The 15530-nt window shown below is 47.3% G+C and overlaps 3 protein-coding genes across 7 annotated transcripts in view; 1 reads left to right on the forward strand and 2 right to left on the reverse strand.

Annotated features, from left to right (window-relative positions):
* The window catches only part of MYO5A (myosin VA), an 88449-nt gene extending 87045 nt beyond the window's left edge, over positions 1-1404 (reverse strand). For all 4 annotated transcript variants that reach the window (XM_085515545.1, XM_085515547.1, XM_085515546.1 and 1 more), the window contains exon 1: positions 1268-1404. In XM_085515545.1, coding sequence (XP_085371671.1) covers positions 1268-1294 — 27 coding nt within the window. In that variant the 5' untranslated portion in view covers positions 1295-1404. The remainder of the gene's footprint in view (positions 1-1267) is intronic.
* On the forward strand, positions 1274-11109 carry LOC116653928 (uncharacterized). Of its 2 annotated transcripts, none has more exons than XM_085515566.1 (2): positions 1274-2237; positions 10324-11109. In XM_085515566.1, exon 1 carries the CDS (start codon positions 1293-1295, stop codon positions 1791-1793), a length of 501 nt encoding a protein of 166 aa, XP_085371692.1. In that variant the 5' UTR covers positions 1274-1292; the 3' UTR covers positions 1794-2237; positions 10324-11109. The 2 variants fall into 2 exon arrangements, with proteins under 2 accessions (XP_085371692.1, XP_085371693.1); XM_085515567.1 differs by lacking the exon at positions 10324-11109 and adding an exon at positions 2382-2783.
* ARPP19 (cAMP regulated phosphoprotein 19) lies at positions 3623-14413 on the reverse strand. The gene is made up of 3 exons (XM_015872852.2): positions 14224-14413; positions 9986-10108; positions 3623-7142 (listed from the first exon to the last, which is right to left on the reverse strand). The coding sequence occupies exons 1-3, from the start codon at positions 14266-14268 to the stop codon at positions 6972-6974; spliced, it is 339 nt and encodes a 112-aa protein (XP_015728338.1). The 5' UTR covers positions 14269-14413; the 3' UTR covers positions 3623-6971.
* Between the last annotated feature and the right edge of the window lie 1117 nt (positions 14414-15530).

The following is a 15530-nucleotide window of genomic DNA, read 5'->3' on the forward strand; positions in this document are numbered from 1 at the left end:
CTGTGCCTGCATATGGCTCTAAAGAGGACAGGCAGAGCTTAGTGCGAGAGGGAAGCACAGGAGCAATCCTGCTGTCCTCGGTTATAAAGCACGGCTGCTACCAAAGGATGGACCAGTTCTACTTCTGTTGTTCTTCTCACCTCTGTGCACTATGACCCTACACCCACCATCTGTGCCACTCAACCAGGGACAAGCTGTGCTGCCAATGCTCACAGAGATACCAAACCTGACAGAGCAGCACCATGGCACTGCCTGGGGAAAGCAGAAAGGAGGGACCAGCTCCTGCAGCTGCCCCACAGCCCATGCCCTGCACAATACAGCCCCGGAGCCACTCAGCTGTCCAGGGCAGCAAATCCAAGGTCAATGTTTGACATTAAAGACAAATAATTCTGATTAACTCCTCATGAGAGATTTTAACTCGCTGCCATAATAAGAACCTCCACAGAGAGGGAAATCAAGAGCAGCTTCCCAAAGTAACTCCTCATAGAGCTGAGCACCACTGAGTGCTCAGGAACCACCCTGCAGCTCCACTGCTCTTCTGACCTGAATTTTCTCCCCTTCTTGCAGAAAGTCAGTAGAGATCAACGTCCACAAGGCACGGAATGGAGACGCCCATAGACACAGCGTGACGCAGGGCGTTGCACCTCCCTACCCGGGGATGGTCTGGCAGTGCAGCACAGGCGGCTCCGGACCTCGACGGCCTTCAGAGGCCGCACGTGGACTCGAGCAGCATCCCACCAGAGGGTTCTGATGGCGCCCAGCCGGTGACCCCGCGCTCCTCCTGCTCCGCCGGCCGCTTTTCGCAGCCCTTCTGCACCAGGTGCGGCTGAGCAACGCAAACAAAGCGCCGGACGGACGGACAACAGCCCAGCTCAGCCCGCTCTGGGGCCGCGGTGCCGACGCGTGGGGAGGATCCACTGGGACACGGGGCCGCCGCAGACACAGAGCGAGCGGCCGCGGGACGCCGCGTGAAGGCGCCGTGTGAAGGCGCCGTGTGAAGGCGCACTGTCATCCCGCGGTCGAGGCTGCACCGCTCCGCTCGGCCGAGCGCGCCCCGAAGCCCCGCGTGTCCCCGCCGGCTCCAGCCCCGACCCCGCAGCGCCGCACCCCGACGGGCGGCCCCCCCGGCCCCACGGAATAACACCCCCGCCCTCCGCAGCGCTCAGCCCGGGTTCGGCCGCGCCGCCGGGTCCATCTTGAAGCGAGGCCCGGCCCGGCCCCTCGCCGCTCCCCGCCGCCCCCGTCCCGCGTCCCGCCGCCTCCCTACCTTGGTGTACAGCTCGGAGGCGGCCATGGCGCGGGGCGCGGCCGCGCTGCGGCGGGTGGCGGCGGGAGGATGCTCAGGCGGCGCTGCGGAGCGCCATGTTGCTGCTACCTGGCGGGCGGCGGGGCCCCGCTCTGTGCATTGTGGGAGCGCGGCGGGCGGGCGGCGCTGCCTCCCACCGGCGGGCGGCGGACTGAGCCGGGAGCCGCGCCCGGCACCGCGCGGAGCTGCCCCGCCCGCAATGAGGGGAGCGGCCCGTCCCAGCGCCGTGCTACCGCCCGCTGTGTGCGCAGGATACCGGGCCCAGAGCGGGGTGTGCAGCTCCGAAATGACGGGGCTGAGAGAAAGAAACGTATTCAGCTCTCCCGTCGGAAGGGAATGGCAGCAGCACCTCCGCTCATCAGCCCTTGGTGGGTTTCCCACAGCCCAGCTCACAGCTCCGCTCCGTGGGACGGCCTTCGCCTTTGGGAGCTCACCCAGACACAGCAGGACCCGGAGCTGTGCTCCATCCCAGCGCTGTGACCTGTGACCGGCATTGCCCTGCACAGCCCGGCCGTGTCAGCTCTGCGTTCCACCGGATTCTGACTGCCCAGCAACCTGCCCTGTCAGAGCACAGACAGACCCGCTACAGATAGAGACAACGGGCCATAGGGGAGATGGGACCTCAAACACACAGCAAGGAGAGACCGCGGGTATGAGGACAAAGCTCTGACCCAACAAACACCCCCAACCGCTGCTGTACTTCAATGTTACTTGGAAGGGAGGTCACAGTGAGAGCACAAAGAAGTAAGATGAAAACACAGAGCCCAACCTGTGTTATTTGTATTAGGTGCAGCTGTATGACCTTCACAATTAAACCAAGGTTGATACATTTGGAGGCACTGAAAGTTGACAAGAAACCTGGTTGTAGTGTAGATACATCGATAGCTTCATTGTTACACCAAGAAGCATCTCCTGCATCGTGCATCTAATGGTAAGGTTTTAATGATGTCCTCATCTCGTACCTGTTAGGCCTTCCTTCTTGGCTGTTGTCACATCGTGCCTTACATAAGGAGCAGGTTCTCCATTGGCCACTTGTACTGTATGGATTGTATGATTCTTTGAAATTCCCATGCAGAAATCTGGCCCCAGTTTCACTTGCCTTGTCCTACAAGGGAGATTCCTCTGGAACATCACGTAGGTGTCTTCAACAGCTCGCAGAAATTCTCTCAGAGGCTTCAAACCATCTCCTGAGAACTGAGCTGATGTTCAGAAGAGCCCACAGCTCTCATCTGGCTTTAATTTCAGCCAGAGCTCAATTCCTAAAAAGTGCTGCACATCTAAAAATGCTAATTCTGATTCTCAAGGAAAAATCCCACAGGCATTTCTTCCTCAAATCTATTGAGGAAACAACTCTTGTTGTACCAGGAACTCAAGGACAGCTATTCTGTAACACTGTCTAGGGATGTTGATACACTACCCAAGTGTACCTCCTTTATTGGAAGCAACATTATTCTCCAATAAAATAAACCAAACCCAACTGAAATCTGTTGTTTTGACAACATCAGAAACAAAAAGTACGAGCCCCAATTTTAAAGCAAGTATGTCTGAAACGGGTAGAAGCTTTGTCATTATTTTTCACACCAGCTGGTAATAGGCTTCAGTGCCTGCTGTGTTCAGACACACCTAGAGCTGAATCTGTGAGGGGTGTCTCACTACTAGAGGAATGATCCAACAACACAGTCAGTCCAACTCCACTTTTAGTTGAAATACATTCATCCTGCTCACACGCTCTACACGATCCCCCAGTCTGCTCTTTCCAACCCCCAGGATGCCCCCAGCCATCAAACAAACACGTTACTGCAGGTTCAGCTGCCTGATGAATGTGGTCACTTCCTGGGAGCACAGTGACTGAACGCTAAGCTCCTCCGAGGGCAGTTTTGTGCAACTAATTTAATTAGATTTGGCCATAATGCTGTATTTATCTGGTTTGTTTTTGCCTGACAACTGATGTCTCTCCCCATTAATATTAGGATACTAATGACGGTATTCCTTTGCATTGCCTTGGCACAGCATCTGGATGTTGCTACTCCCATTGGACACCTCTGTTAGTCAGAGATGCAGGGTACAGACAGTATTAATATGGCTTGCTTACCATGCTAACTGCGTAGATATACCATGTGGATCTTGAAATTGCACAAGGCCCAGTACCTAATTCACAGCACGTGATAATAAAAGCAGTCAGATTTTGCCCAGCATCTTGATTTCTTGGAAACTGCCAGTTCAGGTTATCAGCCTACAGTGATGCAAACCTCCAAATGGCAGCTTAGCTCCCAGAAATCCCCTTCCATCAGTATAAGGGACCAAAACAATCACCTGTTACGGAGTTTTCAAACAATAAGCTTTAATTGCCTTATTAGAAAAATAAGCACTGAAATATATATAAATGTGATTACATTAAAGTAATTCTGTAGTCTAACATACTAGGAAACCAAAACCCAGTCATATTTTTCATGGTACAGAGTAGCAAGATTTAGGGTTTAGAAACTTTCCATAGAGAACAGGGATGTATGCAGGATCATTTAGGAAACCACAGTAAAGACGAGACAAATCTCCACGTTGCAATAAAAACTAAGTAGATCAATTTATTCTGTATACTATACAATGTGTAAGTTTGTAAAGAACAGTTGACATTTTTATCACCTTAACATCTCGACTGGGTGTAATTATGTCCAACAAAATGTACTCCTGTGGCTTTTATACAAACACTGTCCTACTACGTCAAGAACAATGAGAGGGAAGCCTTTGGTGCTACAAATTTGGGGATGTATCTGCGAGGTCGGAATTAATTCACTTTCAACCATCTTGAATAAAATGTTGGTGCTACCTGCTATGATAAGCCTAGATGAGAACTAGTCTAATAACGAAACACTGTCTAACTTTAAAGGCAAAATATGAAAGGGACTGCCAGTCTACAGCGTGGGCAGGTCTTCTTTGTAAAAGGTCATTATCAAATGGTAAAACTCATATAATACATTATGTACATACGTTTGGATAGCTGAGTTATCTTGCTGAAGTAAGCTGAAAGTAAGCATCGATCTGTAGTCACATTTGCTTTACTGTTACATGATTATTGGATTTCCTAAGTTTCAAATGGTGTTTAGAGTCAAAACAGCTGTGCCTGCTGCTTGAGCTCGGTCAGATGGAAAGGCTCATAACCAGTCACCGAACTCGTTAGTTTTACAGTACTTCAAATAATCTTTTTCTAGCTGAATTTGTAGTAACCTTAAGAACTGCAAGTCACTGAGTGAGCAGCGGAAGAGCTTGAGTTATCCAACCAGCAGGACAAGCTGATCTGTAGCTACGTGAGAGGAATGTTTCAATTGACATGGCTGTTTTTTTCAACCTTCCCAAGCATCAAGAAAGCTCACCTGGAGTGAGCTACAGAGTAATGGAACCAGGCAGTACAAAGCAAGTCTCCTTCAGTTGTTCACATGCGTTTCAGGCCCAGTCCTATGGTTCAGTTTTGATTTTCATTCGCACATAAAACAATAAAGAGGGATTTTCACATTAGGACAAACATCTACAGAAAGCACTCTGTTTCAATATATCCAGTTTGCTTCTTATTTTTCCAGCCTAACTTCTTGCTTAAACCCAGTCAGCCCATCCCTTCAACCTGTTCCGTGAAAAATCACAAGTTCTTTACAGTGCCAGTAAAAGATATGGAATTAAAGGGCTTTCTCTAATTACAAGCAAAGGGCCACAAAGACTTGATTAGAATCAAGTTAGCAATTTCAAAATTCTCTAGAATGACTCCTTTAAACTGAAGAGTGTACATTATACAGATACTGCAGTGCTTCACTCAGATTCTAATCAAAGCAGGACCAAATTAAGATTATTCACCTCATCTTGATCATTTTCTTGTATTTAACATTAGGAAAGCATTGCAGAAAACAGGGAGTCTTCTTTTTGACTATATGTCATTTATCCTGCAAGACCTTTCTGAATATATCAACACAAAGTGCATCCTTCTGAAAACATGCATCTTCAAGAGTGGTTTCCCTTACAATACCTGCATGGGTACTTTGCTTTTATTAGACTGTTCAATAGAAATGTTTCTTTTAAGAAAATAGGATTCAGTACACTGATATTTTCAAAGGGTTTCTTACGCTCCCAAAGAACACCCGGCTATGATTGCCTTTATTAGAGCCAATTACATTACGGATCACTACGCTTTAATATACCCAATTTCACTGAACAAATCATAATCTGCATCAGGCTATCTAACATCAAATGTGTGCTCTGGCAATCTAGTACTCACCATGTGCATCATAGAAACAATGTTTGTTTCTATCTTCTCAAAAGGAAAAATTGACAATTTCTCAGTAGGCTATTATATAAATACGTTCCAGTTCTTTTTATTTCCCAAAGCCAATAAGGGGCTGCCGCATAACAGAAAGAAAAAGAATTAGTTTACTACAGCTACTGCTTCAGGAGGTCAAGGAAAAAAACCAACAAAAACAGTTATAGCTTTTCACTTCCAGAAGTCTAAAATAGCCCAAAGACAATTGCATATCAAATCTCAGCAAGCCTAGATTTGGAATTTGCCACAAGGGAAAATCTCTAACTACCTTCCACGTCACCCTACTGAGCATTTCACCTTTAGAAGCTTAAAGAGCTGCTGAACAGAAAGGGCACCTGCCTTTAAATACACAAACGATTTTCAGATTTATATTTGAATGCTGGACATTGTTGCAAAACAAAGTGTACAGTTGCAAAAGCATAAGGCTGAGTCAGGTGTAAGTAGAAGTGTTTCACAAATTTCAGGTCTGTCATTTTTACTTTCAGTAGCAAGAGTCCAGGCTCTCAGTTTCAGGCCAAGACTTGGAAAGGTACAGAATCACTTGTGCTTTGATTGGCACGTTATCTGCTTTTTAAAATGTAAAATTAATAGACATTTGCAAAAGGTTGTGCAAAACTATTGTATTTACAAAAATGGCACAAGAGTGAATTCAACAGTCTATGCACATGCACACTTCATTCACATCTTCAACAAAAGTGTGTCCTAAGCTACGGAGCTGAAAAGAACACCAGCTTCAACAGGCAGTTGTCAATAAGCACTAGATTCACAAGAGTTACACCGGAATGGGCAAATATTGCCCAAGTAAAAACTCTATTGTTAAAGCTGAAACAGGTTTAAGGCCGTTCAAGTTCAAGAGCAGAAACAAAATTCAATCAGAGCCCTGTGTTTGTTTTTATACATGCTTTACCATCTAGCAACTTGTGGTCTAAACCTCTATTTTAGACAACAAACCCAAACACAGAAGAAAAACCCAACACAACTGGAGGTTATATTAAATACAAATATGCTGTAATTAAGGTGAAATAACAAAAGCAGAAACATTAAAAGTTGTAAAACTTGCGATGTCACTTGCTGGAACCAGTCCTACACTAGGAAATGGGCAATATGTACATTTTCAAGTAGAATACATTGCTCTAACCAAACCTGTCCTTTTTTTAATCAGTGCATTGTTCTTAACTAGTCCAAACACTACACGTTTTACTCTAAACAGTACTCCCTTACAATAGCAGCACATGCTACCGCTACCTGCAAAGCTGTCAGTCTCACGACTTAGTGTAAGAAAGAAAAAGGGGATGTGAGGGTGAGAAATAACTATTAAGGAGAAATAACAGGAATGAGAATTATCATGCAGTTCAGCTGCTCTCGTCAGCCAGCCAGCTTGCTAGCAACGAGAGATGGTTTCCGCTGTGGGAGATCCTGTGGAGTAGGAATATGGTCACCAGTGACTTCTGTCTTGTCAGGAGCTGCAGTAGGCAGTTGCTTATTCTTCATCTTTGCTTTAGCCATGTTGTAATCACCAGAATCAAAGTACTTTTGCTGGAAGACAAAATACATACACGATTAAAAGCCTGAAATGTTATCAGATGCATAAACTGAATTCGGTGGCTATATAAGGATTAGTTTTGTAACTATTAAGCTTTAACGATCTGTTTTAGCAAGGTAGCTCTATGTCAATTAAAAAAAAATCAGGACTAGTAAGAACACAACTCTAAAGATCAGTTATGGTGCAAGTTTAATGCAGGGCCTTAACCATACACACATGTGAACACTATTCTAATCCTGCTTTTCAAAGGGCTTTGCTCTACTGCAAATGAAACCTGGGGGTTTGTAAATTACACTGCAGTGAACAAGTTCTGCTAGACAGAATAACCAAACAATATACAAGGGAAGGTTAGAGAACAGTCTCTGCTTTATCACACCAGAAGATCAAAGCACCACGAAACTGCATGCTAACAAGAAAACCTTTATTTCTGCATACATTAAAACAGTGAAACTATAATCCCCGAAGTTCCCAAACCAATTATTTAGTTAAGCCAGATCTACCATGCAATCCTGCTAAAAAGCATTGTGTGAATTCTTATCCTGAGCTCCAGGTTTCTTCAGAACACAAGCGTTTGAATTTGTAAAACAGTGTGTCTCAGCACTTGAGCTAATTGTTAATAGCATCACCTTTAATATTCTTTGTTATCAGCACTGCACTAAGATGAGACATGGCATTTCATCCAAGGCATCCATCAAGTCTGCTCAGTGTTTCAGGAAATGGTGTATTTTGTTTACATCTAACTATGAGGTCTCCTATTAACGTGCTCATAACCCGTGACTTGCACAGATTGTCAATTGAGGCCAAAAGCCAGATTTGGGACAGAGATTTACTCTGGCAACTGTTCCTTACAATGGATAATCACCTCAGACAGAGCACTCCCCATTTAGCTTCATATGGACTCACTCCTCAAAGTCAGCTGAACAAAAGCCATCACAGCCTGCACTTCCAGGCAGCACTGTAACTATACTCTTCACTTGGAATTAGCACTCACCAGCTGCAAGATGTTCAGCAGCAGTTGCTGAACAGAAATCATTTCAACACCCAACTTAAAAAGTCTTTACCTAAGATACGGAGGCAGGGTTTGTTTGTTTTCAAAGCAAGACCCCCTGAAGGTGGCTTTAAATGTTCCCTTTTAGAGTCTGCTAGAACCTCGAAGTCATTGAATCTTTCTCCCATGCACACCCAAACCCCATATTTTACCAGCCTATCTTCCCACTACTCAGCCCTTTCGACAATATAATCAATGTTGTTGCTGTTGTTTGTTTTTACTGTGCTAGAACACTGTGGTACATCTGCAGACCAGGCTTTAGTTGTACTGTAACCTGACTTGGATACAGGCTTTCATTTTGCTCTTCAAGACTGAAGAAACAAACAAAAAGCCTCTTAAACAGGAATTAGGTAATAACACATCTGAAGACTGAGCAGTTCTGTTAACTGTTCACCAAGTAAAGGTGCTTCCTCATTTAAGGCACAGAGCGTGCTAAACAAAAATAACAAAAAATAAAACATAGAAGAGAGATGTTAACAACATGTCACAAATGGAGAACTGAAGGTGGCAGATTGAGAATCAGAACCCACACCTTCATACCATCTTCCATCATACCAGCAGAATCCCTAATGCTGAGGCCATACAAATGCCCACTGGCCTCTCTATACTCCTATTTAAAACCATAGGCTGTAACAAGCTTTGCATGAAGTAGCGCTACAACCAAGATTAAGATCTCGCAGAGATTATCTTGTGTTGGCTTTTTTTTTGTAATCACACTTGCACTGAGCACCAGCAGTCATCATAATTCCTTTGTGCCCAATCCTTCTGGATTGGATGCTGCTCTGTCTCCCTGAGCAATCAGTACAGCACACACTTACCTTGCCTCTGGAGTGTCTACACACACAATAAACCCACTCGGCCTCGTTTGGGTTGTCTTTGACCACAGAAGCCATCACCTCATCTCCCACCTGCCCACCCCCAGCAGCCATTACCCACGCTGCACATGCAATACTTTGTGAGAGAAAGCTCATCCCAGAAACCTGCCAACAGTAACCACTCCCTGGAGATGTTACCAGATAGCACAGAATTACATCAGCACTGAACTCCAGCAGCTGGTCTGTGAAGGGTTTATACTTGGAATCACTGCGTGCACTCAAAAGGCCTAGACGAGAGTAAATAACAGCACAACAGCAATGAAAGCACCTTCAGAAATGACAGACCAGGATTATTCCAAGAACAGACTTTTAACATGTCTGAACAGGATGACATCATCACTTCATGAATAATTAATCAAGAAAAACCACAGTTGAATAACTAAGAACATAAGAGACACTACTGGTCAAATGTGCAGCAAAATTTAAACCCAAATTCACTCCCCCTTCTTTTATCTTGACTTTTTACCTGTGTATTTGTTCAGAATTACACCATCGTTCTCAAGCCATACATGTGAGCCGGTGGCTGTGAACACCGAGCTGTCACATGATCAAATATCAATACCAGCAGTGGCCGTACAATTTGAAAATGCAAGAACAGTAACACGAGATCAGCACTAAACCAGGCTGAGATTCTGACTCTCAGCGATGACTGCATTGTTTTCTTTGAAGCCCATCAGTGCCACAGTGAGCCAGCTTCTAAGCTAAGCTCTTCTTAAAATGGCAGCTGAGCCATTGGTGTTGTATGCAGCCACCCTGGCAGTTTGGCATTTGTTCTGTGAAGGCTCGGCATTTGTTCTGTGAAAACCTTGAGCCTTCACAGATAAACTCGCAGTGCTTCTACTCAGGCAACGAAACACAGACAGCACAACTTTGGAATTTCTTGTCTGCACCCTGTGGACAATAAAGAACTCACTCCTTTTTGAAGCCTCTTCCTCAAGAAGTCTGAGCCTCCTGGCTTCTGGCCCAGATGAGGGTATCTTGCTTTCAATTTTGCTTCTTCAGCTTTTTCTGGGCTGATCACCTTATCCTCCATTTCCTGAAACAAAATTAGCAAGGTTTTAAAAAGAAATATTACAATAAATTATTTACACAGAGTGCTTCTGCAGGTTCAACAGATCACTCCCACAACAGTCTGGCTTTTATGACTCTGCTGCAACTGTAATACATTGATACCCATTGTGAAATAGCATTAAAGTTGCTCAAAAACACATGTGCTCCCAATTAATAATAAACACTACTGTCTTTCTCTAGGCTGGCCTTCTACGGGAGGCCAACACCATCTGCCATTAGAGATATGGTTAAATGAAGACGTTTCTGCAGAGAATATGCATATTAATGAGAACACTGTAACATACAGATGTTCAAAGTGATGACGTGAAGATGATTGTATGGACAAATTGTAGTTGGTACATCAACCTTTCATCACTGACCTCCACTTCACAGTGCTTTGCTCTGGTTCATGCAGTAATTGGATGTGAGCAGCACGCTTCTTTGTACTCTGTCATCTCAAAAATATTTGCCATTCAAAATAATAGTTTCACTGCCTTCCAGTATCCAGCCACGATTGTTTGTTGCATGCAAACCATGGCAAGATCAGGAAAAATGTCTATTGATTGTGCTGACTGCTGTAATTCTTGAACAGCAATTATCATCTGAAGTCACAGAAAGACTTTCAGCCAGGAAAGAACTGCCACTGAAACCAGGAGGATTCATATTCATCCACGACTAAGGCTTCACATTCACTCTGAGCTGTCAGAAAGCCCCTCCAGAGCCCCCTCCATCCACACCTTCATCCTCTGCACTGCATCTGTCAGCACGACCGCACGTATCCCACGAGTTACAGGAACAAAGTCATAGGAAAAATAACCACGTACCAATTATTTTCCCTCCTTGTCAGCCTGTTCTTCATTTGGGTCAATGTACCCCTCAGGATCACTGAGCAGCAATACAAGGATGGGGGAGCAGCGGGAGCTGACCCACAACAACCCTGACTAACAACAGCTCCCAGCCCTCTAACAGCCAGCATCCTCCCAGTAAGAAACCTTGCAAGCAACCTTTATAACAGAATTAAAATACAACGTCCTATCTGGTTGCTCCATTACTCCAAGACTCTCTCAGAAACAGCATCGCAAAACACGGCAGGAATCTGAACTAATAGTAATATATCAAGCAAGGACAGAAATCATTACGGCAGCTTGAGAGAAACTTCAGCAAGGATTGGAACCGATCCTTTTTAGTGAGACAAAAACAGCCAGGCACTACAATGCAAGATGAAGAATAATAAACAAGTACCTTCCCTGACACAACGCAGAGCTCTATGCACTGTCTCCCACCATACAAAGCCACACTAGGGAAGTGCACAGCTTCCATGCGTATATGACAAACGTTCTTCAGCCACTATTCTTGTTCACGGTGGGTTTTTTCCCAGCATGCCAACCCTGACTCTGGACCTTCTCAAATGCTGTCCTTACAGCTGAACATTCCACCAGCTGATGCTGAATCACCGGGTACTGCTGTTGAGCCAACACACACGGCATTAGAGGGGACATGTTTTGCCAATACCAACCAAAGGAGATATTTTTAAGAACAGAGGGCTGACAATAAAGAGCTCACACAAATACGCATTCACAGAACATCAAAGGAGATATTTATGCAGACTTGCAGGGTTGACAAATCATCACACAGCAGGCAACCAAACACCAAATACTGAGTTGTGCATCAATGCAGCTAAAAGGATACAGACTGCAGTCACCTCTTCATGTCCAAGAACAGCTATGACCCCTAAAACTATGTAACATGAAGAAGAATGAAAGACAAAGACTGGGATGTCAGACACAAGCAGCTGAGAACAGGTTCAAAAATACCTAGGAACAAGGTGCAGTCAAGCTCCAGAACTCCTCACCAAAGGATGCAGGGGACACCAAGAACACAGATGAATTCAGAAAGGCACTGGATGTGTTTAATTGCAGCTCAGAAGACCTTTATCCATAGACCGAGGAGACCTGGGGTAGCTTTTAATGGAAGATCATCGCCTGCTTGTCCTGCCTTTCTATCTTCCACAGACTACGTGGCATTGAGCTCTCTTGGAGATGCATCATTGCAACGCAAAGGCGTTAACTCAAACCCACAAGACCAATGGCACATTAGCAGTGTTTTCCCTTGAGTTATTATAGAAGCAGCAACCAAATGACTGACAACTGATGGAGAAAAATCAAGATGTACCACGCACTTCTTCCTAGTGACAACCACACAAGTTGTAATTTTAGTTCTCTATGGGAATTTTTGCACAGCTAATGAGGTCTGCTCACTTCATTAAAACGAGCTACCAGCACAGCCAGTAGTTACCTAACACATCTAAAGATGGCTCCTGCTTTTAATCTTCATGAAAAACAAGAGGTTTGCTATCTGCTGGACAGCTGAACTGCACTGCTAAAAACAAGCCTGGGCAATCATGTTCTGAATAAAGCTCATCCCCTTTAGAGAAAGACATCAGACAAGAATATAAAGGAGAAAATGAGAAAAACATGACGGCACTGGAACTGTGCAGTTATGGGAACAGCCAGTCTCCAAACAAGAGGTACCACAGCTACCAGCTTCCTGACAAACCCCGGCTGGTAAGGCACAAACGGCACCACTGAACAAGCACACGTTCAGCACTGCCTGAAGGTTTCTTTGTTGCCCAACTTCCTCCTGCCACGATCCCAAGTTTTCACACAGAGAACAGGAAGCGCTGCTCTCATGGAATGTTTGCAGTCGACATCAGCCTTCACTGAGCGTCCATGTGAGCTTCCTGCAGCAGCACAGCTTGGAAGGGAAGTCTCAACTTACTGCCCCTGTGTTCCTTAGGGGATTCTTCTTTAATGGGCACTGCAGAACGGGTTGGTCAGACAAGTACTGTGGAGCTGAGCATTAACTGCACCAACCCGACATTTTGCTTGCCCAGACAAACACTGTTGAAGGTGAACGTTGCAGTGCCACAGTATTAGTGTGTAGCTCTGACATCACATGACGGGGACTCAGAGAAAATGAGGATTTATTGACTTTCATTTGCCCCGAGTGGCTGCTCCGACTACAGCTAAACGAGAAGCTCAGCACGGGATCCCAGCCGTCCTGCAGGCAGCAGCGTTTCAGAGCAGCACATTGCAGGACATCGGCCCCAAACTTTGTCGGCAGCATCAGCGCCGTCCTGCCGACAGCCCCAGAACACGCTAGAAGGCGGCACAACGAACGCGCTGCCGCATGTCAGCACGCTCCTGTTCCAGCGCCGTTCCAGCAGCGCCGCGCAGGCCGGGCACGGAGCGGGATCGCTCACAGCCTGTGCCGGCAGCACCGCGAGCTCCGCGCCGCAGGGAAACGGGGCCCAATCTCCGCTCCACGCGGCCCCGTTCCATCCCGACTCCCGAACCTTCCCTCCCTGCGCCACTAACGCGTATCACAGGCGGTGAATTACTAAACAAAAACTTCATCCCGCCGGCTCGAAGGGCCGTTTCCCCTCCGTAGGCCCTCACGGCAGCACACCCGCGTTTCCTATCTTCTCCGCCAGCAGCGGGGACAGCAGCCGGCGCTCAGCGGCGCCCAGACGGCACGGACGGCTCCGGGAGCCGGCACTGCGAGAACGGAGCCCAGCACAGAGCATCCACTGCACACAACACCCACCGCACACACACAGCACCCACAGCACCCAACATCCACGGTCTGAGCGCTGACAGCGCGGCCGCCGCTCTCTGGACGCGCAGAGCAGCGCGGGCCGCCCAGCCTTTGTCTGTGTAGCTCGGCCGCCCCGAGCCGGGTGCGGGGTTATTACGGAGCCTCGCGGCGCAGCACCGGGGCTCCCCGAGGGCCGAGGCCGCCCAGCGCGGACGGGAGCGCCGTGTACCGCCCGGAGCACAGCACAGCACGGCACGGCACGGCACAGCACAGGGCCCGGCGCGGTGACGTTGCTCCACGGCGGACGCCGAGCGAGGGCAGCGCGGACCGCCCGCCCGGCCCCGGGCTCGGGCCGCCTCCCCCCGTGCTGCTCAGAGCCGCTCACAGTGCCGCGGGCCGCCGCCTCCTTCCGCCTCGGCGAAGCACGGATGGAGGCAGGGAGGCGCCCCGCGCCGGCCCGTTCCCCTCAACCCCCCCAGGAGATCCTCCACCACCACCACCCACCTTCTGCTCCTCGGCCGAGGCGGGCTCGGGGCTCTCAGCAGACATGGCGCCGCGGCAGCAGCACGGCGGGCGGGGCGCCGCTCCTCCGCGCAGCGCAGCGCAACTCCGGCTCCGCACAAGATGGCGGCCGGCAGGACGGCGCGCCGGCGGGAACACACTTCCTCCGCTCAGCGCCCGCCGCGCGCAATGCAACTCTCGGCGGGCACTTCCGGCGATGGGCCCGGCCCACGGTACGTCACGCAGCACTTCCGGTCCGCCGGGAGCCGGGCCGAGATACCGGAAGTGCTGCGGGGATGTCGGGAGCTGCGACCGGGCGGGAGGGAGTGCGAGAACCTTGACACGGGGTAAGTACTTGTAGGATACACGGGGTAAGTACTTGTAGGATACACGGGGTAAGTACCTGTAGGAGACAAGAGATCTTCAGCTCTGCAGGACACTCAAATGACTGGAAACTGCAAGTGTTCCCTTGTACAACAACTGCAAGCAACTCCCTTGTACAATAACTGCAAACAATGCCCTTGTACAATAACTGCAAGTGTTCCCTTGTTCAATAACTGCAAGCAATGCCCTTGTACAACATCTCCCAGGTTACATTAAAACAAATGCTGATCTTTGAACACCCACCATAACAGGGAAAAAATAGTGCTCCAGCTGGAAACAGGCTCAGTAATATCTGGGTTTTGCCCTTCTGTAGCAGCAGTCATTGGATACACAAGAGTTGTATCACCTGGAAGGTCTGCTCTCCCTTCCTGCAGGTTTCTCAGTGCTCTGACTCCTCACTTCATCTCAGAGCGGCACTGAATGCACAACACACATTCACTGCTTCTCCAGCCTTCATCAGATAAGGACGTTCCACTCCCAAACACAAAGGTCACCTTTCACATGACTGACGCCATGAAAAAGCATTGAGATGGAAGGAAAAACATCATCCAGGGTAAAACAGCAGAGAAACTGCGAGATCTTCGGCAAGCATCATAAAGCTTCATTTTCATTATTAAATATATACTTCAAATATAATCAAATGCTTCTAGCTTTATTTCTCTCAGTTACACAGTTTAACACTCAGCATAAACTGTTCATCTGACTGTGATTTGCTTTAGGAATACATGTATTGGAAAGCATTTCTATGCCCAACATAGCATCTCTAGTAAAACTTCAGATAGCCACCTAGTGGCCTACATGGAATTGACCTATTAAAAATATTCAGGATTACATGAAGATCCTCCTCATCTAAAAATAAAACAAAGTACATGTTCCATAGCTTTTGCATATATTTCAGATATAAATGCTAATTAGTTTGTTCGCAC

Source organism: Coturnix japonica, chromosome 14 (genome assembly GCF_054131305.1).
Source record: "Coturnix japonica strain WE chromosome 14, WE-NBRP24, whole genome shotgun sequence".
Classification (NCBI taxonomy): Eukaryota; Metazoa; Chordata; class Aves; order Galliformes; family Phasianidae; genus Coturnix; species Coturnix japonica.